This window comes from Phacochoerus africanus, chromosome 2, assembly GCF_016906955.1.
Source record: "Phacochoerus africanus isolate WHEZ1 chromosome 2, ROS_Pafr_v1, whole genome shotgun sequence".
NCBI classification, from domain to species: domain Eukaryota; kingdom Metazoa; phylum Chordata; class Mammalia; order Artiodactyla; family Suidae; genus Phacochoerus; species Phacochoerus africanus.
The window spans coordinates 206,125,897-206,146,160 of NC_062545.1; the positions used below are offsets into that span (position 1 = coordinate 206,125,897).

Sequence of the window (20,264 nt, forward strand, 5' to 3'; positions counted from 1 at the left end):
AGCACTGGGGATACAACAAAGAAAGTCTTTCCTCTTTGTTGTATCAACATGTAAATGTATAATATGTAAGATGATGATAAAATCCTGAGAATCAAAGAGTTAAAGGGTTGGAGAGCGATGAGGAGCGATTTTAGTTAGAATGATCAGGGGTGATCTTTCTAATGTGTGCCATTTAGCAGATGTATAAATGCACGTAAACAGCAAGAGAATATGGACTTCTGTTTCATTCACTCTAAATATTCCATAGGTGTGTATATGGCACATAAGAGGTAGATTAATAAACACCGATAGAGTGAATAAAGTGGCATACTGCTCTCTTAGCATTTAAACACTGCATTTTCTTCTCTGGTTTCCAAATTAGACTTAAAGTTTCACTGACAGGGGTTGAGTCTCCTTTTCCTCTATCCCTGGTATCTAGCATAGGGTCTGGCTCACAGTAAGCATGGGAAAGCTTGTGAAATAAAGAAAAAGTATGAAGAACCAGTGTGTCATAATAGACTCGGGGACATCATATAAACTATGCCTTGTGAAGTTGACATGTGCCTCTAAGAAGGATGGGAATTAATTTTAACTAGAATTAAATGAGAAGCAGTAGTATCTGAATTTAGTGATTCTTTCTGAAAACAAAATTCTTTCAAATCGAGCTTTGGCATGTTTAAAAGCCAAGAAGTAACAGACTTCAGTCTTTCTTTCTTGACCTATCTTGTTGGCTCATTCTATTGAGAATACACTTGCAACGTCCTACAGACCAATAGGGAGCTGAAGCTGGCAGACTCTTTCAGAAAGATGGATTTGGGTACTAAGCAAAACCAGACTAACTGAACTATAATACCAGGCATTTCAGCACTTCTATGAAAATAAATGAGCATTTCTGAACTGCTACCAGACACAGTAATGATGACAAGCCATGAAACCCAACACAACAGAGGTCACCAACAGCCCATAGCAAAGCAGTCCCAGTGGCAGCTGTGTGGATCCTGCATGCTCTGTGCAGGTGCATCCATTTGATTTTCTCAAATAGCACTTGGGACAACTGCATATAAAACTACGCTCTGACAATATTTATCACTGGCCAGCTAAATAAAATGGAAAAATTATGATGTCAAGGATCAGAAGCGGAAATCTCCTATTTTTCCCTACTGCTTGCCATTAACTTCCATCAAAAAGCTCTGCTAAGACTATAGCGGAAAAAGAATCTTGATAGCGGCAAGAACTCTAACACTGCCCAGGCTCTCCATGTGCTTTTCCTCTTAATGCTACCCCTCCAACTCCCACTCTCACCAGAGTCCTGGTAACTGAAGACCTAGGATTAGCCCTCTGTGGTCCTAGGCCTAGAAGTTCTCCTATCTTAGCACCTGGCTGCCATGTTTCTTTTTCTAGCAAGATTCCGCTAAAACTTCTTCATCATCAAGCCATTAGACTCTCAATGCCTATAAAGGTGAATATTAAAAGGCAAAAGTAGGGCTTCTAAGTGGTGTTTCAAGAATTATTGGTTTCCTTGAGATTACAAGGCCAAAAAATTGTTCATTGATCCAAGAAGTACTTGGAAAACACTGCATACTATATCATCCACTTGGAAAGTCACAACACATATTGGAATACTTAAAGGAGTTAAAAAATGGAAAAATCAAAACAAATTCAATTGGGGAATAGTTAAATGTATTCAAGAACAGCAATCAGCTGTTAAAGAAGGTGTTATACACCTCTACATACTACCCTGAAATGTCTCCTAGACATGTCTGAATAAAAATCAAGTGAAATTTCTAAACATGAGAAATATCCCATTAAAACACAAATTCTATGTGTGTATTTGTTTTACATATAATACAATAAGATGTATAAAAATTCCAAAAGAATATATACCTGAGAGCCTCTAGGGAGTAAGATTGGGACCATGAAGGAGACTTACATCTTTATAGATTTAAATATTATTTGAATTGTTTTATAGCCTCTTCATTACTTTTATGATAAACAACCAAGTACTGTATTAAAAAAACAGAAGTAAAATCCAGCAGTAAATATGCTTGCTTAGCTGTAAGTGAGCACGTCCCAAACTCACGTGATCAATGAATCCCTGTTTTGTGGACCACGTGGGAACAACTTGTACAGAAAATTTTGAAGCTGCTGTGCTCAAGGATCTTCCCACTCTCCATAAATGTATGGATTTGAAACTTCTGTGGCCTTTTATAAATGAGTGAAGAAGGTAAAAAGACCTTGGAGAGATCTGCTAGAAGCCCTTGCATTTTTGAAATGAAGGGACTAAATCCATGAAAAGAGAAGGCCTTTGGCAAGACCAGCCTAAAGCCCTCCATCTTCATCTAACTCATTCCACATATTTCCTGTAGTCAGCAGTGACTTAGATGGGCTATGATCCTTGGATTTCATAAAATAATTTCCAGCACTCAAGGAAATTGTTGTCTCAATATTCTCTCTGCGGTTTTAGGTAGAGAAGAGTCCTGATAACACCCTACCCTCCCTATTCCAATAGCCTGTTTTGTTCTATAGCTTTTAGGAGGAAGTAGGTGCTATTCAAAGGAAGGGACCCTGGAAAAGTTGGTAGAACAGTAAGGGTCTTGAAGCAACGTGGTATCCCTAGTGAAGTATAGGAGATGCATGAAAACATGAACTTAGTTAAGTCAAAACAGCATGAGCTTGAGTTGAACAGACCTGGATTTGAATGTGTGCTCTTGATGCTGCCTTTTACTATTCAACATTAATCAACTTTCCTAATTACTCTGAGCCTCATCTCTCAAATAGGAATATCAGCTCATATGCTATATCTTGCAGCGGACATTAATGGAGATGACAGTATGAAAGTTGCTATCATGGGGGCACAGTTTATGTAGTCAAGAAATGTTAATTACCATCCTTTCTCTTACATGGCCAAATTTTATTCCTTCAATCTCAATAGTATCAATTTTGGGCAATAGGCTCGGGGGATATGAACAAAATAGTTTCTACACTGGAGAAACTGACTGGCTGGGGGAAGGCATGACATGATTTGGGCACCAAAGGTATGCAGGCACAGTGATAGAACTGAGTTCAAGTGCACCACCCACCTGAACACAGGGGTACAACTTTCAATCAGCACCCATTGTTCTGGGGGGGATCTGATGCCCAGAGCTGCCAATCTGTGACCCAATAGCCTCCAGGGATTTACGGCAACTGTGGCCTAACCTACACATCCCTTACAAAGGTTTCTGCAAAGAACTGAAGGGATCATAGCAGTTAAGCTGATCAAGGAAAGTATAAGCTGGGGAGGACCGCAAAGCAAACAAAAGGAGAGGTTACCATCACGGGCTCTCAAAACATACTATCTGCATTCAGCCTTTGTTTCCAGTGCTTCTGCATGGGTCCAAAATCTGTGTCTCACTCAGGAATCTTATTACTGATGTGGTAACAATAATAAATAATAGTATTTACTCCATAGGATTTTTTTTTTTTTTGGTGATGATTAAACAAGATAATACCTTTAAAGTACTGAGCACAGTGTCAAAGAAAAAATACTTAGTGTTCTTACTAAAGCTACTGGATCTCTAAGTACTCAGGCTGAGAGGCAATATTACTGGCATTTCAAAAGCACAAAAGATGTGGGCGCAATGGAGAAATTCAAGTTTGTTCATCAAGTCTCAGAAGAATAGACAGAACTACTCTTTGGGACAAAATTAACTTGATATTGAATGGTTGGTCCACACCTTACTAAAGTGAGATAATGGGTAGCTGCTGAACCTCAATTTTCTGTGTAAAACTGGAGGATAATGTCAATCTTGTGGATAGACTTACAGAAGAACAAATGCAGTAACATATGAGTAAGCCTGGCACACTGCCTCACACAACAAATCCTCGCTTCTTTTCTTCCTTACTCAAAGCCAGCAAGCTAGAGAAGATTAGCTGGACAATAGTACTTCCAAGTAGATTTAGTGAAAAGAGCATTCTCCATGCATTCAGAGAAGACAAAAATTTCAAATGAGGACTTTGGGCTGGAGGACTTTATAGCATTCCCCTCTCATCCACAGACTATGATTCTTCCATTGGCTGCTTATCTTTTTTTTTTTTTTTTTGTCTTGTCACTTATCTTTGCTCTGCCACCTAAGACAGTGATCTTTACTAAGTTTCAATACTGGGTTTCTATTCTGTAAAGTGTGGATTAAAATTATACCTGCTTCTTAGGGCTACTGTTGGAATTTAGAGAGACAAAGCACATAAAGAGTTTACCTTTGCCTCTACTACTCATGTAATCATTACTCAGTCAATGTTAGCTATGGTTGTTGTTAAGGCCACTATAAAAGATTAAAGAGGATGTATGTATATGGCTGCACCTGCGGCACATGGAAGTTCCCAGGCTAGGGGATGAATCCAAGCTGCAGCTGCCAGTCTATGCTACAGCCATGGCAAAGCCAGATCCGAATTGCATCCATGACCTATACTGCAGCTTGAGGCAATGTAGATCCTTAACCCACTGAGTGAGGCCAGTGGCTTAAGGATACTATGTTGGGTTCTTAATGGTAACTCCATAAAAATATTGCTATTATCCACTTCTATCATTATTGATTTTACATTATGAATGGCCATGGCCCAGGGAAACTAGTAAGTAATACATGCTGTCATCCTGGTAAAGACACATCAAAGCAGAGACACCAAGAGATATTAGGATAATTCATCACAGGTTGGACTAGGAATAAAAAATTTCTGGAGCAAACATCCCTGTCCAGCCCAGACAGAGGATGGGCTCACCCAAGGAGGAGCAGCAGGTGCTGGCTGCAATCTCTCCCAAGCCCTAGGGGACCACACACATGGTGACCGCATCCTGGTGTATTAGCTTTTCAGTGGTTCATCTCACAAAATGGTAATGTAATAATGCCTTGGGCTGGAATGGTATCTTTTTGCCAAAAATTCAAAGCTATCCAGAGAATACCTCATTCATCTCTGGGATCCTATGGGGATTGGGGTTGGTAGGCATTCTTACTAGTACCTTATAAAGATGAGAGCAGACAGTTTAGAGAAATTAAATACCTTGTCTTTGCTCCATCAGTCTATAACTGAGAAGAGAGGGCTTGAAACCCAGGATGCAGGATACCCAAGGCCAGGAGCTCTAAGCCCTACCCTTGGAAACACCTTGAAGGAAGAATGATCGCCTTGTGGGGTGCCTCACAAAAAATGGGGCCCTTGCCCCCTCCCTTCCCAGACCAGGTAACTGCAAAGCTCACCTGTCGCTGAACTGAATCTCTTCTCCGTTCCTGGCCCAGCTGATTGTAGGCCTGGGGTTGCCTATGGCCTCACAGTGCAGAAGCACACTCAGCGTCCCGCTGGCCAGGGCCACAGTCTGTCCAAGGTGAGTGACCACCTCGGAGGCTGAGAGCTGCTGGGCGGCAGAGATCTTGCGCAAGATGACGGGCTTGCGGTGAGGCCGGCGAGAGTTGCCCATGGCCTCCCCGGAGGCGGAGGTCCTGAGGGAGCTGCTGAAGCCAGACACCGGTTTGTGAGGAGGGATGGCCACCGGGGGGACCCTCCGCTCAGAAGGCTGCAGGAGTAAGTCCTGGTGCTCAAGGTGGCTGCGGAAAATCTCCTGGGCCAACTGGGCTACCAGGTGCTTGCTGTAGATGTCTCGCAGCTCCTCGGGTTGCTGGGAGATGTTCCGAAGAATGTCGTCCAGGCGCTGCTGCTCCGTCACCATGGTGAAGGGAACGTGTAGGAGGGCCTGCTCTGCGTTCTGGTCCTCCTCTGAGGACGTGTTCCTTTCCGTTGAGTCCTGGACCTCCCAAGAGGCGAGCAGATCTCCAGGCCAGCCCCCCTGTTCCAGCAGCCGAGAGACCAGCTCATCATAGCGGCTCCCAGCGTCAGCAGGAAGGCCCCGCTTTTCAGCCTTGCTGCCATTGGAGAAGATCCCATTCTGGTGTTTGTGGGTCTGCAGGGGTTCCTTTGGGTTGGCTTTCCTCGCCGTGAGGGCCTCCTCCTCGCTCCTGAGACTCAAAGGCCGGGCCACCAGCTTCCGGTTGCCTCCAATGAGCTTAATCACAAACTGCTCCCGGGCCGGCCCCGCCGAACAGGTGTAGATGCCCGCATCAGATGGCTTGAGGCGGTGGATCTTGAGGTACCCAAAAGGGGCCACGGTGACGTGGGCGGAGCTGATGAGGTGCTGGCCATCTTTCTCCCAGGTGATGAGGGGCTTGCGGAAGCGCCGTGTGGGACAGCGCAGCACCACTGTGGTCTTGGGGAGCAGGTAGGCAAATCCCCCCACCACGAAGTGCAGTTTCCTCTGCCTCCGGGTCTGGATGTATATTTTCCTTGCTGCAGTGATGTGAGGACTGTGCTTTGTGGATGGCCTCCCAGGCCCTGGAATAAAAAGCAGTGAAAGGGAAGCCAGATAGATGGAGAAAGAGAAGTGGGGAGCCGAGGAAAGGGAAAGTGAAGGGCAGTGACAAGAAGGAGGCAAAAGGAGAGGGCAAGGAGAAGAGGGAAAGGAGGCGTTTCAGAGTTTGTTTTTGGCCAGGACCTTCATTTCCGGCCTTCTGTTTTATGGGAGGAACTGGTTACCAGCTGTAGACCATCAAGCCGCTGCCACCATCAAACTCTGGAGAACTAATGAAGTGCAGGGGGGCAACCTACTATCACTCTGCTCTGGCTTGCTACCCCTAGAAGCTGATATGCAAGGTTCTAGATGGAGGGTTGATCCCAGAGGAAAGGCAGTACCTCTCATTAAAATGACTTAAAAAAAGGAAAGAAATCAGCATCATAAAAAGACACAGAAGGCAAAGCAAAGGATAATGTCTTCCACTGGGCTCCTGCAGAGCACCAGTGCCCTGGCTTACAAGGGGAGGAGACCCCAGAAGTGTTAGACCTCTAGGGATTATTATCAAACAGAACACATTGTTCAGAGTCATTTCAAACCCTGGAGTGGTAATGTTAGACTTCATTAGTAATATGCTGACTCCAGCATCCAGATTTTTCCGTATGCCAGAAAGTGAACTTTGCTCTACCTCCTGCAAACTGTTTTTCCAGCAGAGAAGAGCATTTTGCCTGGCCACGTGTAATTAAAGTTCCTTTTCCATCTCCAGCTGAGCTCACCAGCCTAATGCCCTCAGAGGGCTTTACTGCCTGACCATCTCCCATTGGTCTTGGGTTCAGGAAAGCTACTGTTCTCAGCTCTGGCTGCTTCTATGTGGTGCTGGCTCCCCACCCCCAGAGTGCTGAAGTACTCACTTGCACAGGTGGCCAGCATACAGGGCCTGATGGACGAAGAGAAGGGCAGGGGAGGGCACAGGGAGGAATTGACAATAGCGGAGACACCAGTTTTCAGCACCTTCCGGCAAATGGCACTTCGTGTCTGGGTGCCCTCCCCGCAGCTCGTGGAACACTGGTGGGGAAAGAAAGGCCAAATGCATGTAAATGTAGGGAACTAGAGGCCAATGGGCTTTGTATGGGCTCTCAAACTCGCCAAAATATGAAAAAAAGTTGCTTGGAAAAATAATAGCAACCGAGAGAGAGAGAAATACTAATTATGTAACGATGTGGGAAGACATCGTTACATGTCTTCCCACACATCCATATAGCAGCCACATTCTATTCTAAGATTTTCTACACTCAGATGTGGATGTTTCACCTGTTTTTACTTTTATGGCCTGGGCTTTAGAGTTATGGAGTCACAGAATCCTGTATTCAAATTCCAGATCAGTATTTCACTAGTTGGCAAGTTACTTAAAGTGTGTTTCCGCTTCTTATATTTATTTTGCAAGGTTGGGAATTAAATGAAATGATATATTTAAAAAATTTCACACATAGACATGACATTCAATTAATGCTAATTCCTTTCTTCTTCCTTAAAAAATACATTATAATATTTTAATATCAAGTATTAGGGAATTGTTATGCAACTACTCTGTTTGAGGTGGGGTTGCTAAGTGCTGTGGAACAAAGATGTGCAAGGTGGTTCCCAACCTCAAGAAGATGTGATCGAATAATGGGAAAAAAAACCCAAATACATTGTTAAAATGAAATAGTATATTAGACACACACAAATCAAAACCACAGTGAAATACCACTTTATAGTCACTAGAATTTCCATAATCAAAAAGACAGACGATAATAAATGTTATTATTATAAGTGAGGATGTAGAAAAATTAGAGTCTTCTATACTTCTGATGAGAATGTAAAATAGTGCAGACCTTTTAGAAAAAAAGTTTAATGACTTCTTAAAAAGATAAGCATACATTTACCATATGACCCAGCCATTTCAGTCCTACATGACATATGTAAGAGAAATGAAAACATACATCCATACAAGACTGGTTCGAATGTTACGGCAACATAATTCATATTAGGCAAAAGTGTAAACAATTTGAGTGTCCATTGGTCGGTGAATGGATAGATGAACTGTGGTATATTTATATAATGGAATATTTTATACCACCGTAAAAAGGAATGTTGTTCTGATAATGTGCTATCAGGTGGATAAACCTTGAAGACATTATGTTAGGTCAAATTTTATTGTATGTAAATTATCTCAATAAAGCTGCTTAAAGAATAATCACAGAACTTAGTAAAAATATATAACTAAAAGTCACGTGAATTCTTATAAAATTAATGCTAACAATTGGTGAATGCTTATGGTATACTAGTGATTTTCTGGCCTAGTCTTGAGGAGGGTTGTAATTTGCATGGGCTTAGAGAACTAGGGATAAGCCTGGGAGGCAGGGAAATACCCAGAATCAAAAGTAGAAGAGTTAAATTGACAGAATACAGTAAACCAGCCATAATGGAGAAAAATAAAAATCATTTTATTAAAAAAAAAAAAAAAGAAAAAGTAGAAGAGTTGAGTGCCCAAGTCCGAGGCAGGTTTGGGGGCAGATCTAAACTGATGTGACTGAACAGAGGGGCTGAGTGGAAAGTGTCAGGATCCCATTGTGTATATGTACCACATCTTCTTAATCCATTGAGAGAACACAGTAAATCAATATAATAAAATAATTAAAAAATGAAAAAAAGAAAAGAAAAAAGAGTGTCAGGAGCTCAAGGGGTAGTTTGGGGCCAGATGCTGGAGACTTAATTTTCAGACAGAAGGTTTGGAATTGGTCCATAAGGCAAGGAGGAGCCATTAAAGGGAGGAGTGAATGATGAAAGAGGTGTTTTGAGAAGGTTAATCTGGCAACAGTGTCTGGGAGGGATGGGAGTAGGAGATGGATGGCAGGCAGGGATGTCAGTTAAGGAGGCTGCCACAGTAGTCCATGCTGGAGATGATAAAGGCCTGAACTAGGGTCATGGCAGTGTGCCATGTTAACTGGAAAAATGACAGTAAAAACCCAAAAATATTATTTTATGTTTCCAAGTTGTATATGCTGGCCAGGGAAATGAACTCTTCCACGCCATGCACTGTGATATCCACCACCCACAGAAATCTTTACAATGCAAAAAATGGGGATGAGAATCGAGTCCATTGCTTTGGTTTCTGGAAGCTCCTGGATTTCAGATTCCACCCATCCCTCATTTGATTGTAAATGACAGCATCAAATCCAGGAATCAGGTGGGATGGGGGTAAAGAGCCTGGAAACTTTAAAAGCATGGTCATTTTAGGGCTGCCAAGTAGAAAAATGGAAAAATGGGCTGTGTGTCAGAAGATCAGTTTATGACCTTGGTCAAGTCTAGTTCTTTCTCTAGGCTCAAGCTCCCTTGAAAACAGGGAAACTACACTAGAGAGGGGATTTACAAACTGTGCTTTTTGCTTTTTTTTTTATTTTTTATTAAAAACTATGTTGAGGAAGTGACTCGAGTGGCTTCTCAGGTGATCTGGAGACCCAGCCACTGAAGATATGGGATTCTTACCCATACTTTGACCAAAACAGCTCAGATTTGTTTTGGTTTAGACTTCTGGCCTCACAGTAAAATTTCAGTTGAAAAAAGGTTTTGTGGCTTTAATTTTTACAAAAAACAACTAGGCTATAGGATCTTCTAAGTTTCTTCTAGCTCTGAAATTGAAAACTCTGACTTTAATTTATATTTTTGGGAGGAAGAAATTTCCATAAAATATAATTTAAAAATATTGAATAGCCAACTCTTTCAAGAGATGCAAGGGTTTCTTTTAAAGAAGAGAAGGGAGGTCTTTTGAGAGGTCTTTTCTCAGAATAGAATCTGAAAGTAATTTTATTTGAAGTATTTAAAACTTTGGCTTAATTCTGTCTCTGAGGGATTCTGTGCAGCAACCATGAGATTAAGCCCAGATAGTTGAGGATGAAAAACACCCATAGATCATCCAGGTCTTCCTTTCTCCAAAGGGAGGCGTAGGGGGGTGCGGAATGCAAGTTTCATCCCAGCCGGAGGGCCAGGGGAGGGTTGTTGGGATGACAAGGCTAAGTAACAGCCTCTATGAATACCCCCGGGAGCACTTTCATGTGGCACGAGCTTAAGTTTAATCCCAATGAATTGGTGATTACATCCCCACCATTCCTAGTCCCTTCTCAATGTTTGGGATTTCCACTCATCAACCCAGATAATGTGGGACCTAGTAACATTCCTTGGATAAGGGCTAACTATTCCTACTTCCTACAATGTAACCTCCACCTCCTAGAAAGACCAGCAAAGCCTGTGGGAGGCTCCGGCCATGAACCTGGGTCCAAACAGGCAAATGAAGTGCCTTCTTTTATTTCTTCTCCTCTTCCTGACAATGAGGAGGGATGGAAGAAAATCATAACCGTACTAAGGGTTCCCTTTGACTAGGCATAAAGTACTTTACATGCATGATTTGAGCCTTCCAATAACTATGTTCATGGACCCGATTATCATCTCCAATATTTATAAGCATACTAAGGCCTAGAAAGGTTAAGTAGCTAGCCCAAGGTTATACAGCTAGTACGTGGCAGAGTCAGGATTGGAACCTAAGTTGGCCTGTCTTTGAGTCTGAACTCTTAACTATACATGATACTGTTCTAAAGGTCTCCTTGACCTAATGGGACTCTTGGAATTTCAATGCAGCAGCTTCCTTTCTTTAGAGCTGAAACACAAGGGTCCCTCTTTTAAATCTTCTCTTTGTCCCCCATAGGCTCAGAGGCCACAAACTCCAGGAAGTTGGGAGGACAATTTAATACCCACAAGACCCTTTCTCTGCATCCCACTTGTGGAAGACTGTCACCCACAGACTGAGGAGAGCAACACCTTTTACAACGTGCCCTGGAGCAAGTCTTCATTTAGACCCACTTATTTGGCAAATACATCAGTGTTGTCTCCTGCACTGTATGTTTTGTTATGATTTTTTGATATGATACCATACCCCACATCAGCATTCCATGGAAAAATTGTCACTAACATGTTCATGCATGTGTGCACACGCTCATTCCATACACATTTAATCTTTTATCCTGAAATAAAATTATCTCTAAAAGATGAAGTGACAATCATTCCCCCTTCTGTCATGAGACATCTGGGGGAAGCTACCATCAGAAGGCAATTTTACTGCCCAATTACAAAACCCAGAGTGATGTAGATTAACTCTCAACTGCAATGCCCTTAGCAGGCACCATCGGATGCCCCCCCCCACCCCCCGCCACGTGGGGTGATAAAACACGGGGCAAGAATTCTCAGAATGTAGTCTGAAAGATGTGGCATCTTCATTTTCAGAGGCAGCTTCCCCCTCTGGGGAAGGATGTGTCTCTGTGACGTATTTCAAGCAGCAGCAGCTCTGTGCTGTGTATTGGACAGTCTACAAAGGTGGCCATGAGAGCAGCAGGGCCAGTTCAAGTGCTTCTATGCAAGAAAGAGGAGGCTGTGAATCTGGTTTTGACATAGAGATTTTCACTTCAGGCCTAGTAATTCTGTCTTGGCTAAATCTGCTTGTGAGGCAATACTTGGTGTGTGGGGGGGGGGGGGCGGGGGGGCAGGTGGATTTCTCTGTGGAAGACACACAGACCTGTGAAGGTGGGGGAGTTGGAGGCAATTCAAGAAGGAGTCAGGCTGAAAAAAAGTTGAAGCTGGGTGTCAATGAATGAATTTATGCTAGCATTAGAGTAGGAATGATTTAGAGAAGTGAGTGGGTCAGGGGTATATCCCTAACTTACAAGGTCCATCAGGAAAGGTAGGGCCTATGCAGTCATCTCCCCAGATGCATGGCAATGGGGGAAATCAAGTTCTCCTACTGGGAAGCTGTTGACGTTTTGGAGCCAGGAAACTGACAGGAAAGAGGCAGGATTTCCTTGGCCTTCTTTTCCTAATAAATCATGTTCCTCACTGTCCAGTAACTTGGAAGAGAAGAACTGGAGAGACTTTGCCTTTTCTGAGGAGAGACTAGAAACATCTGGGAGGAGGAGAAGCAGGGAGGGCAGGAAGGTGGGAGTGAAGAGAGAGGGAGAAGAACCTGGTGTTCTGAGTAGAGCCCTGGGCCCAAATAGCATGCATTAGGCCTGGTTTTCTTCCATCAAGAGCCTGTTTACAATTCCCCTGCTTCTGACTGTTGAGTAAGGGCTGGCTGCTTATCTTCTGTCCCTGCAGCCTGGTTAAAAGCTAGTTAAACATGATGGTATCAAAGCTTACAAGAAGTTTGTTCCACAATATTAGGACTATTTTGTTCTGCTCTCACCTTCTGTTAACTCAAAGTTTGGCTGTCTTTTCCTCGTTATGCCTTTTCTTTTTTTTCTCCTTTTTAGGACCATATCTGCAGCATATGGAAGTTCCCAGGCAAAGGGTCAAATTGGAGCTGCAGCTGCTGGCCTATGCCATAGCCATAGCAATGCAGGATCCTAGCTGCATCTGTGACCTACCGGCAGTTTGCAGCAACAGTGGATCCTTAAACCACTGATCAAGGCCAGGGATCAAATGCACATCCTCATGGATAATAGTTGAGGTCATTGTAGTTGAGCCACAATGGGAACTCCCCTCCTTACACCTCTTTTGTTCTCCTTCTGAGGAATGTACGTACGTACGTACCTCTGTCCAATCAGAGAGAAGCCACTCGCTGGGACAGTCATCTTTCTTGCAGGCTTGTTGGGAAGCCAGTTTGGGGGCTGAACAGAAGGTCTCAGGAAGCTCCAGGAAGCTGCCATCAGCCATGCGCTGTTTGCAAAGAACCTCTCGCCGCTGGACACCTCCTCCACATGTCCTGGAACACTGAGGAAGGAAGAGAAAGTGGAGCTGACATAGGACAGTAGCATGTTGGGCTGCCAATTCTTACCTTAGCCTTGGCTGAGTCAAGAGTGAAAAAAAGGAAAAATACATAGACAAGGAAGAAAACCCAGGAACCAGCCCAAAGGACTTTTTTCCTTTCCTTGAAATGAATTTTGTAGCAAGCTCTGTACCTTCCACTCTTCATCACAAGTATTAACTAGAGCATCCAGGAATTTCAAGGCCCTTTAAATCTTAGAAAGTTGCCTCTAAACTATGATTTGCAGTCACCCAAGACAACTGGTTTAAAAGGTTATATAATAGAGTGTTAAACATATTTACGATCCAGTTAAAAAGATCTGTGCTGCTTCCAGAATGAGGGAGAACTCCTGCCATCCGTGTAAATCTGGAGGAATTAATCTGCAGAAAAGGCAGCCCTTCCTCTCTCTCTCTCTAAGTGTAAACATCTACCCTACCCTACTGGAGGGACAGTAGATTTGAGGTGTGGTTTTCTGAAGAACTACCTGCAACACGTTTTTTGGTAAGATTGGTGGTTTTTTAGGACAGCGGGAACAAGAGACATGGACATTTATGGGAAAAATAGCTGCATTTTAGTGGTTTTCAGCAGGACCCCAGTCAAACACATCACTTACACGTAATTTAACAGTTATGATCCAGTTGCATGCGGGTAGAGGGGAGGCTGTTGTTCTGAGTCTTTGTCTCCTCCCTTGCAAGAGCAAAGAAACCCTCCGTTTCTAGCTGTGCACATAACATTTTGACATACAGACTATATTTGCTGATCTCTCTTGAAGGTGCCATGTAACTTAGTGCTGGGCAGCGGGATATACATGGAAGGTTGCATGCAATTTCAGGGAAATGCCCACAAAAAGAATGTGAAGAGTGTGTGGCATTTTCCCCTTCTGGCCTCCTCTTTACTGGCTGGAAAGTGAACCACTATCTAAAATTTAACCTTCTAGCTTGGACAGTAATGGGCAAATAGATATTAGCAGCCTATCTTCCTGGTTGTGACGCCACCATAGTGGCCCTAGATGGCCTGTGTTTACATGAGAAAGAAACACTTCTTTCTTACTTAAGCCATTGTGACTTTGGGTTTTTATTTGGTCATTTTTAGTCAATCTAACCCTTGCAAGAAAGACAAATACTGTATATCACTTAAAGGTGGACTTTAAAAAATACAATGAACTAGTGAATATAACAAAAAAGAAGAAGCAGACTCACAGATATAGAGAAGAAACCAGTAGTTACCAGTGGAGGAGCATCAAGGTGGGGAAGGGGAAGGTACAAGCTACAGGGTGTGAGATAGGCTCACGGGGCATCTGTGCTTAGTGGAGGGGAGGGGCTTTGCTATTCAATCCTAAGCCTCTACTTTAGGGCCAGGAACTGGCCTATGATCCAGGATGGGGACCAACTGTCTCAAATAGTTCATCTATATGTGATGGCCCTGGAAACGTGTTTTCCGTAGACCCTTTGATTTCTCAGCTGAAAGGCTGTAACTGAACACAGCTTCTAGGCTATGTCACAGAGCTGTGTGTGTAGGTGGACAACATGCAGTGGGCTATGGCCAGCTATTAGCGCAGATCCAAATGGTTCCTTCCAAGGGCTTATCCAGCATATCATTTAGCCTTTATTGAGAAAAAAAAATCTATGGAGTTCCTGCTGTGGTGTAGTGGGTTAAGAATCTGACTGCAGTGGCTTGGGTTGCTGCAGAGGTATGGGTTCGATCCCTGGCCCTGTGCAGTGGGTTAAGGTTCTGGCATTGCTGTGGCTATGGTGAAGGTTGTAGCTTTAGCTCAGATTTGATCTCTGGCGCAGGAACTTCCATATGCTGCTGGTGTGGCCATAAAAAACAACACAAAACCCCAAAAAAACTACGGCCTCAGAGCTAATGATTCAAGCTGTGAGTAGCCCAGGGCTTTGGCTTCTCTGGCTCATTTTGGTGACTCCCCCACCTCTTCATTTTTAGAGAAACAGATATTTTAGTTCTTCTTTAGTAATTCAATACATTCTTAAAGGATTTTACTTCTTTAATGAATTTTCTGCCCACACTGCCTACCACAGTGCCTTCTGCAAATGTAAATCCTCAATAAATATTTGTGGAATTGAATTAAAGTTGGTGATTGGGGGAAATTTAAATTTGCAGCTGAGAATTCTATTTGCTTAGAATAACCCTTCTCATTACTATGGACAACTAAGATTTTAACTTTGGTTTTATAATCTTCTGCATGACTTCTTAGGTTCAGCCTTCTCTTATTTCTGTCAAATTCTCACTTCTAACCAACCAGTTATTCTATCATCATATTAATTATAACCTTTATTGTTCAGCTCTTGCTCAAAACTCTTTTCTTTTTTCTTTTTGTCTTTTCTAGGGTTGCTCCTGTGGCATATGGAGGTTCCCAGGATAGGGGTTGAATTGGAGCTATAGCCACTGGCCTATACCACAGCCACAGCAATGCAGGATCCGAGCCACGTCTGCAACCTACACCACAGCTCATGGCAATGCCAGATCCTTAACCTACTGAGCAAGGCCAGGGATCGAACCTGCAACCTCATGGTTCCTAGTCAGATTCGTTAACCACTGTGCCATGACGGGAACTCCAAAACTCTTTTCTAACTAGACAACTATTACTGATTCCTAAAGATCTGCCAAACCTACGGCCTATGTTCTCCATAATTCTTTCTATTCAATTGAATTATTAAAATTCTTCCATGTACTTAATGCAATTTTTAAATTGTTCAAATCATAATTGTTGGACAAAAATGAGTTTACTCTTCTGAATCAAGAATTTAAATCTTAAAGCTCTGACCTCTCCCCTAGGCCTACTCAACATGTCCACTTAAATGCAAACAGGCATCTTGACCTAAATATGTATTAGATCAAACTTTTGATTCTGCCTGTCCAGCCCCACCCCACATTTTCTCTCCTCTTGATCTTTCCCATTCATTTAATGGTGTCATAATATCCAAGACAAAAACTTGGGAAATTGCCTTGAGTTTTTCCTTTTTCTCACCATCTCTTCCCTGATACGTAATCCACGAGCAATTCAGATTTCCGTCCAAAATAAATAAGCTTTAATTCTATAATAAATAATAAACCAGGAAACCATCATCTCTTGCTTAGACTATCACATAGCTTCCTAACCAGCTTCTCAGTGCCTGGCTCTCTCAGGTCCTAGTGGGATATAGATGGTCTACACAACTTCTCTTCTTCTGATGGCCTTCTGAAAACATCACTGGGTGAACAAAGCTGGAAGCCAGAGGGTAGGGTCTATATTGGTCAGCCTCTTGGGCTATAGATGGAGAAAGTAGAGACTGGATCTATGGGAGCAATGAAAGATATTTAGCATATCATATTATTCTTCTACTGTCTATTCTCCACACAGTAGTGTTTTTCATATTGCTGTTTTTCAAAGTATAAGTCAGATCATATAATTTCCATGCTTATGGCCCTTCAATGGTCTTCAATGGTGATGAGGATAAAATCCAAACTCCCTTAACCCTGACCTGCAAAGCACTCTGTGTTCTCATCCAAACCCTAAGTTTTCTGGACCCAGCGCCATGAAACTGAGTAACTCAAATCCTCCCAACTTCATTCATTCATTCAGCACAAATTTATTAACTACCAATCATGGACCATGCCTGGTTCTAAGGTTCTAGGTTCTAGCAGTGAACAAGAAGAGCTGCACACACTTCTAGAATATCATCTCATACAACTCTCCCCTTTCCCTATATATTCCAGATACACCATTGTGTGTGTGTGTGTGTTGTTCCTTGAACATGACAAGCTTGTTTCTCCCACAGGGCCTTTGAACTTGCTCCTATCTCTACCTGGACCACTCTTCTCTTATGTTGTCATGTGGTTATGCCTTTCGAATCACCCAGGTTCGATTCCTTTCTTACCTGCTTTGAGAGGCCATCACTAATCTCCTGGCTAGAGTAGCTAAAACTTTCTCTAATCCACTAGCCTCACATTATTTTTTAAAAAGCTCTTCTAAATAGCTCTTATTCCTTTTGCAAATTATCATCCATTAGACGATAAGCTCTATGAAGGAAGGGACTTTATTTCTTTTGTTGCTCATATTAGTGCTTGACAATTATATTCAAAACTTTCCTGAAGTAATGGTACTATTAGATCTTCAGTAAGAGATCTCAGGATTGGATGACTCCATCCCTAGTTCTTTCTTCCTACATCTGCTCTTGTTCCTACATCTAGTTTTTTCTTTTAAAACTAATGTTTTGTTTTCAAGTAAAGAAATGGTCAGGGTGTGAACTAAACAGTACAGTGACATTTTGTAACTGTTGTGGAGGTATGCAACATTTTGGTATGATCCATAAATATACACACTGCTGTAAAAATGTGGTGTTTTTCTATGAAAAATGTAATGGCTTGCTCATAATGTCATTATCCTCTAAACCTCAAAATGGAATAAAACCACTTTTCTTCTAATCCTTTGACTATATTTTACAGTCAAATTCCCCACGGGTCCTACTGAGTTGGCCATAAAGAACATGCTCTTGAAATTTCTGTTACCTGGTGACTTGATATTTTAGACACTTCACTTAGTGATGTTGTTTTGTAGGACTAGAGAGTACTTCAAATGCTTGATGGATGAAATTTTCTTTTTCTAAATATCTTATAGGGCATATGGGAAGCCATTCAATTTGAATAAATGCTCCCCAAATAAACAGGTAGCTGAATAAGAAGAGCTTTCAGATTAAAGCTATTAAGTTAGAGCTTCTTACTGAATGTGGCAATGAGGAAAAATGCAGGTTAATTTTCCCCTTTCAAATTGAGAAAGTAGATGAGCATAAATGGTTTAAGAGTAGAGATGTAATAAAATAGGCTATAGAGTATGAGAACTCCCTTAAAATGACAGAGCTGGTTTATCAGTTATAGATAGGACCCTACTTAAGGGACAGACCCTCAGATGATTCCCCACAATGCTGCATGGAAGTCTGTGACAACAGCATGACAAAATAGCTGCAAGACAAGTTAAAAAAAATCAGCTTGTTATTCTGAAGTCTGATCTACGCAGAAAGCTCACAGAAAATTCTCAACACCTGAAGATAAAGTCAGACTCCTGAGAATGTCCTTCAGGGCCCTCTCACTCTGACCCGAATCAAGCTTCCCAGATAGGTGCCTTGCTGGCCTGCCATGGGGCAGTACTTCAGCTACAGTGAACAATTTGTCCTCCCCTGGGCACAGTGATGCTTCTTCTGCTCAGGCCTTTGATTATGTGGTTCATACTGGGAGTAAAGCCCTTCATCTCTTTGTCCATCCAGAAACTTCCAAGACATCCTTGAAGGCCCAGCTCGAAAGCCACTTCTTCGGAAAGCCTCTTCTAATCCCTCTGCCTTATGGTGTGTGAGTCACCTCCCACTGCACCTTGAGCTGGAAAGGTCCTGCATGGCCTCTATCAGGGCTGTTCATTTATGTGCCTGCTATTTTCCTCCACCTCCCTGCATGCACACAGATTATGCGACTTTTGAGGAAAGGGAACGTATTCATCTTTCTATTCCCCAGAGCCTAGTGTAGCATCTGGCAAAGAGTGTACACTTCATAAATGTTTGTTGAACTGATGATTGGATGAATGAAAGAGCCAACAATCCAGATGTTTAAAAGATGTAAAACAAACATCCAGCTGATGGGCTGAACATTCACCTTTTATCAGGCTGTTTTATCATTAGCCAGAAGCTGCTTCTAAGTAAGTCAGCGGTGGGGTTGGGCCAGATGCAGCGTGTGCTCTGCTGCGTGCTCCGACCCTCCAGGTATGGCAGGCAACCATCTGGCAGAGTTCTTGTTGTCAGGGATTTGGCTTTTAAATCCTGTCTCATCTTTACTCAAAAAGTTTCCCTGGTGTGTACATTGATGAAAAGGGTGGTTTTTGAAATTTTTAAAAATTATAGAAGGTGAAATTTCAAATGAATAAAGGTTCCAAAGTCCGTGATGACTTTGCGAACATGTTGAGATTACTTGCTGAGGCTGACAGCTCTGAAGGAAGAGGCAGAATCCAAAGAAAAACATTTTTAAAAAGGAGCAGAAAGAGAAGTTGAATAAAACTAAATGAAAAAATTTGCTTTATGAATCATCATTGAAAATAATATTGTAGTATGAAGAGGTAGATCTCTGGTAATGGGTATTATTTTGAAATACATGCCATAAACAGAATAAATAATGAAAACTAGATTTACATTGCCTATCCTTGTTGCCATGCATGTTTCATGATATAATGAAACATGCATATTCGTGATTCATTAGTTTTATAAGAAGGGTAAAAACTGAACAATAAGAGGAACATTGAAAAGTTATGTTTCTATACAAAAATGCCATGTTTCTATACAGAATCCTGCGTGTCCTGTATTTTAAAAGATTTTCCTATGATCAGAACATTAATTCTGCCTGTCTTGACTTTTTTGGTTTCATGTTGGTAGTTTGATTCACTGAGAGGTGTGTTCATTTCCTTGGTACCCCAAGTCACATTACTGAGCCCAACACAAAGTGAGGTCTACATGCTGTTCCTAAAGTCAACTCTGTAGTTTTAACATAATGTGCTCTGTTTATAGCTTCGATTTCACTTCATTCTTCTCTTCCTTTGCTCATTCATTATTTCATCAACCATTTCCTGAGTGCTTGCTAAATGCCAGGCATTGTATTAGGGGCTAGAGACTTAAGGTGATTAAAAAATGGTTACTATACCTCAGGTGTCTATGGTCTGGTCAGGGAGAAAACATTACTATACACTGTGATTGATTTTGCAAAAGAGGGAATACAGAGGGGAGTTCAACTAGGTCTTTATGTAAAAGTTGGGAAAGGCTCTGCAGTGGTGACATAGGAGGGGGTGCCAGGAGATGAGGATCACTAGCAGAGCCAGCCTACGCATGCAGAGATGGAGGCTATGAAGGAACACTGCTTGTCCACACGGCTCTGAGGAGTCACGAGAAGGCAGAGCTTGGGGTTCATGGGGACATGTAGCTGGAAAATGAGACTGAGAATGTAGATGTGTAGCAGATAGTGGGAGGACCTTGGACATACTTGGACATACTCTTCAGACCATGGGGTGTTATTAAGGGTTTTAAATTTGGGGGTAACATGATCCAATCTGTAGAAATGATTAAGGCAGCAAGACCAAAGGGTTCCAAAGAGTCCTTCCCTGTGAGACAAACA

At 42.3% G+C, this 20,264-nt stretch overlaps 1 protein-coding gene across 1 annotated transcript in view; it reads right to left on the minus strand.

The window, feature by feature from the left end:
- ADAMTSL1 (ADAMTS like 1) overlaps positions 1 to 20,264 on the minus strand; it is a 452,838-nt gene that overhangs the window by 156,982 nt on the left and 275,592 nt on the right. Inside the window, exons 17-19 of the mRNA XM_047767602.1 lie at positions 12,908 to 13,087; positions 7,201 to 7,354; positions 5,208 to 6,333 (exon numbers count right to left, since the gene is read on the minus strand). Coding sequence (XP_047623558.1) covers positions 5,208 to 6,333; positions 7,201 to 7,354; positions 12,908 to 13,087 — 1,460 coding nt within the window. The remainder of the gene's footprint in view (positions 1 to 5,207; positions 6,334 to 7,200; positions 7,355 to 12,907; positions 13,088 to 20,264) is intronic.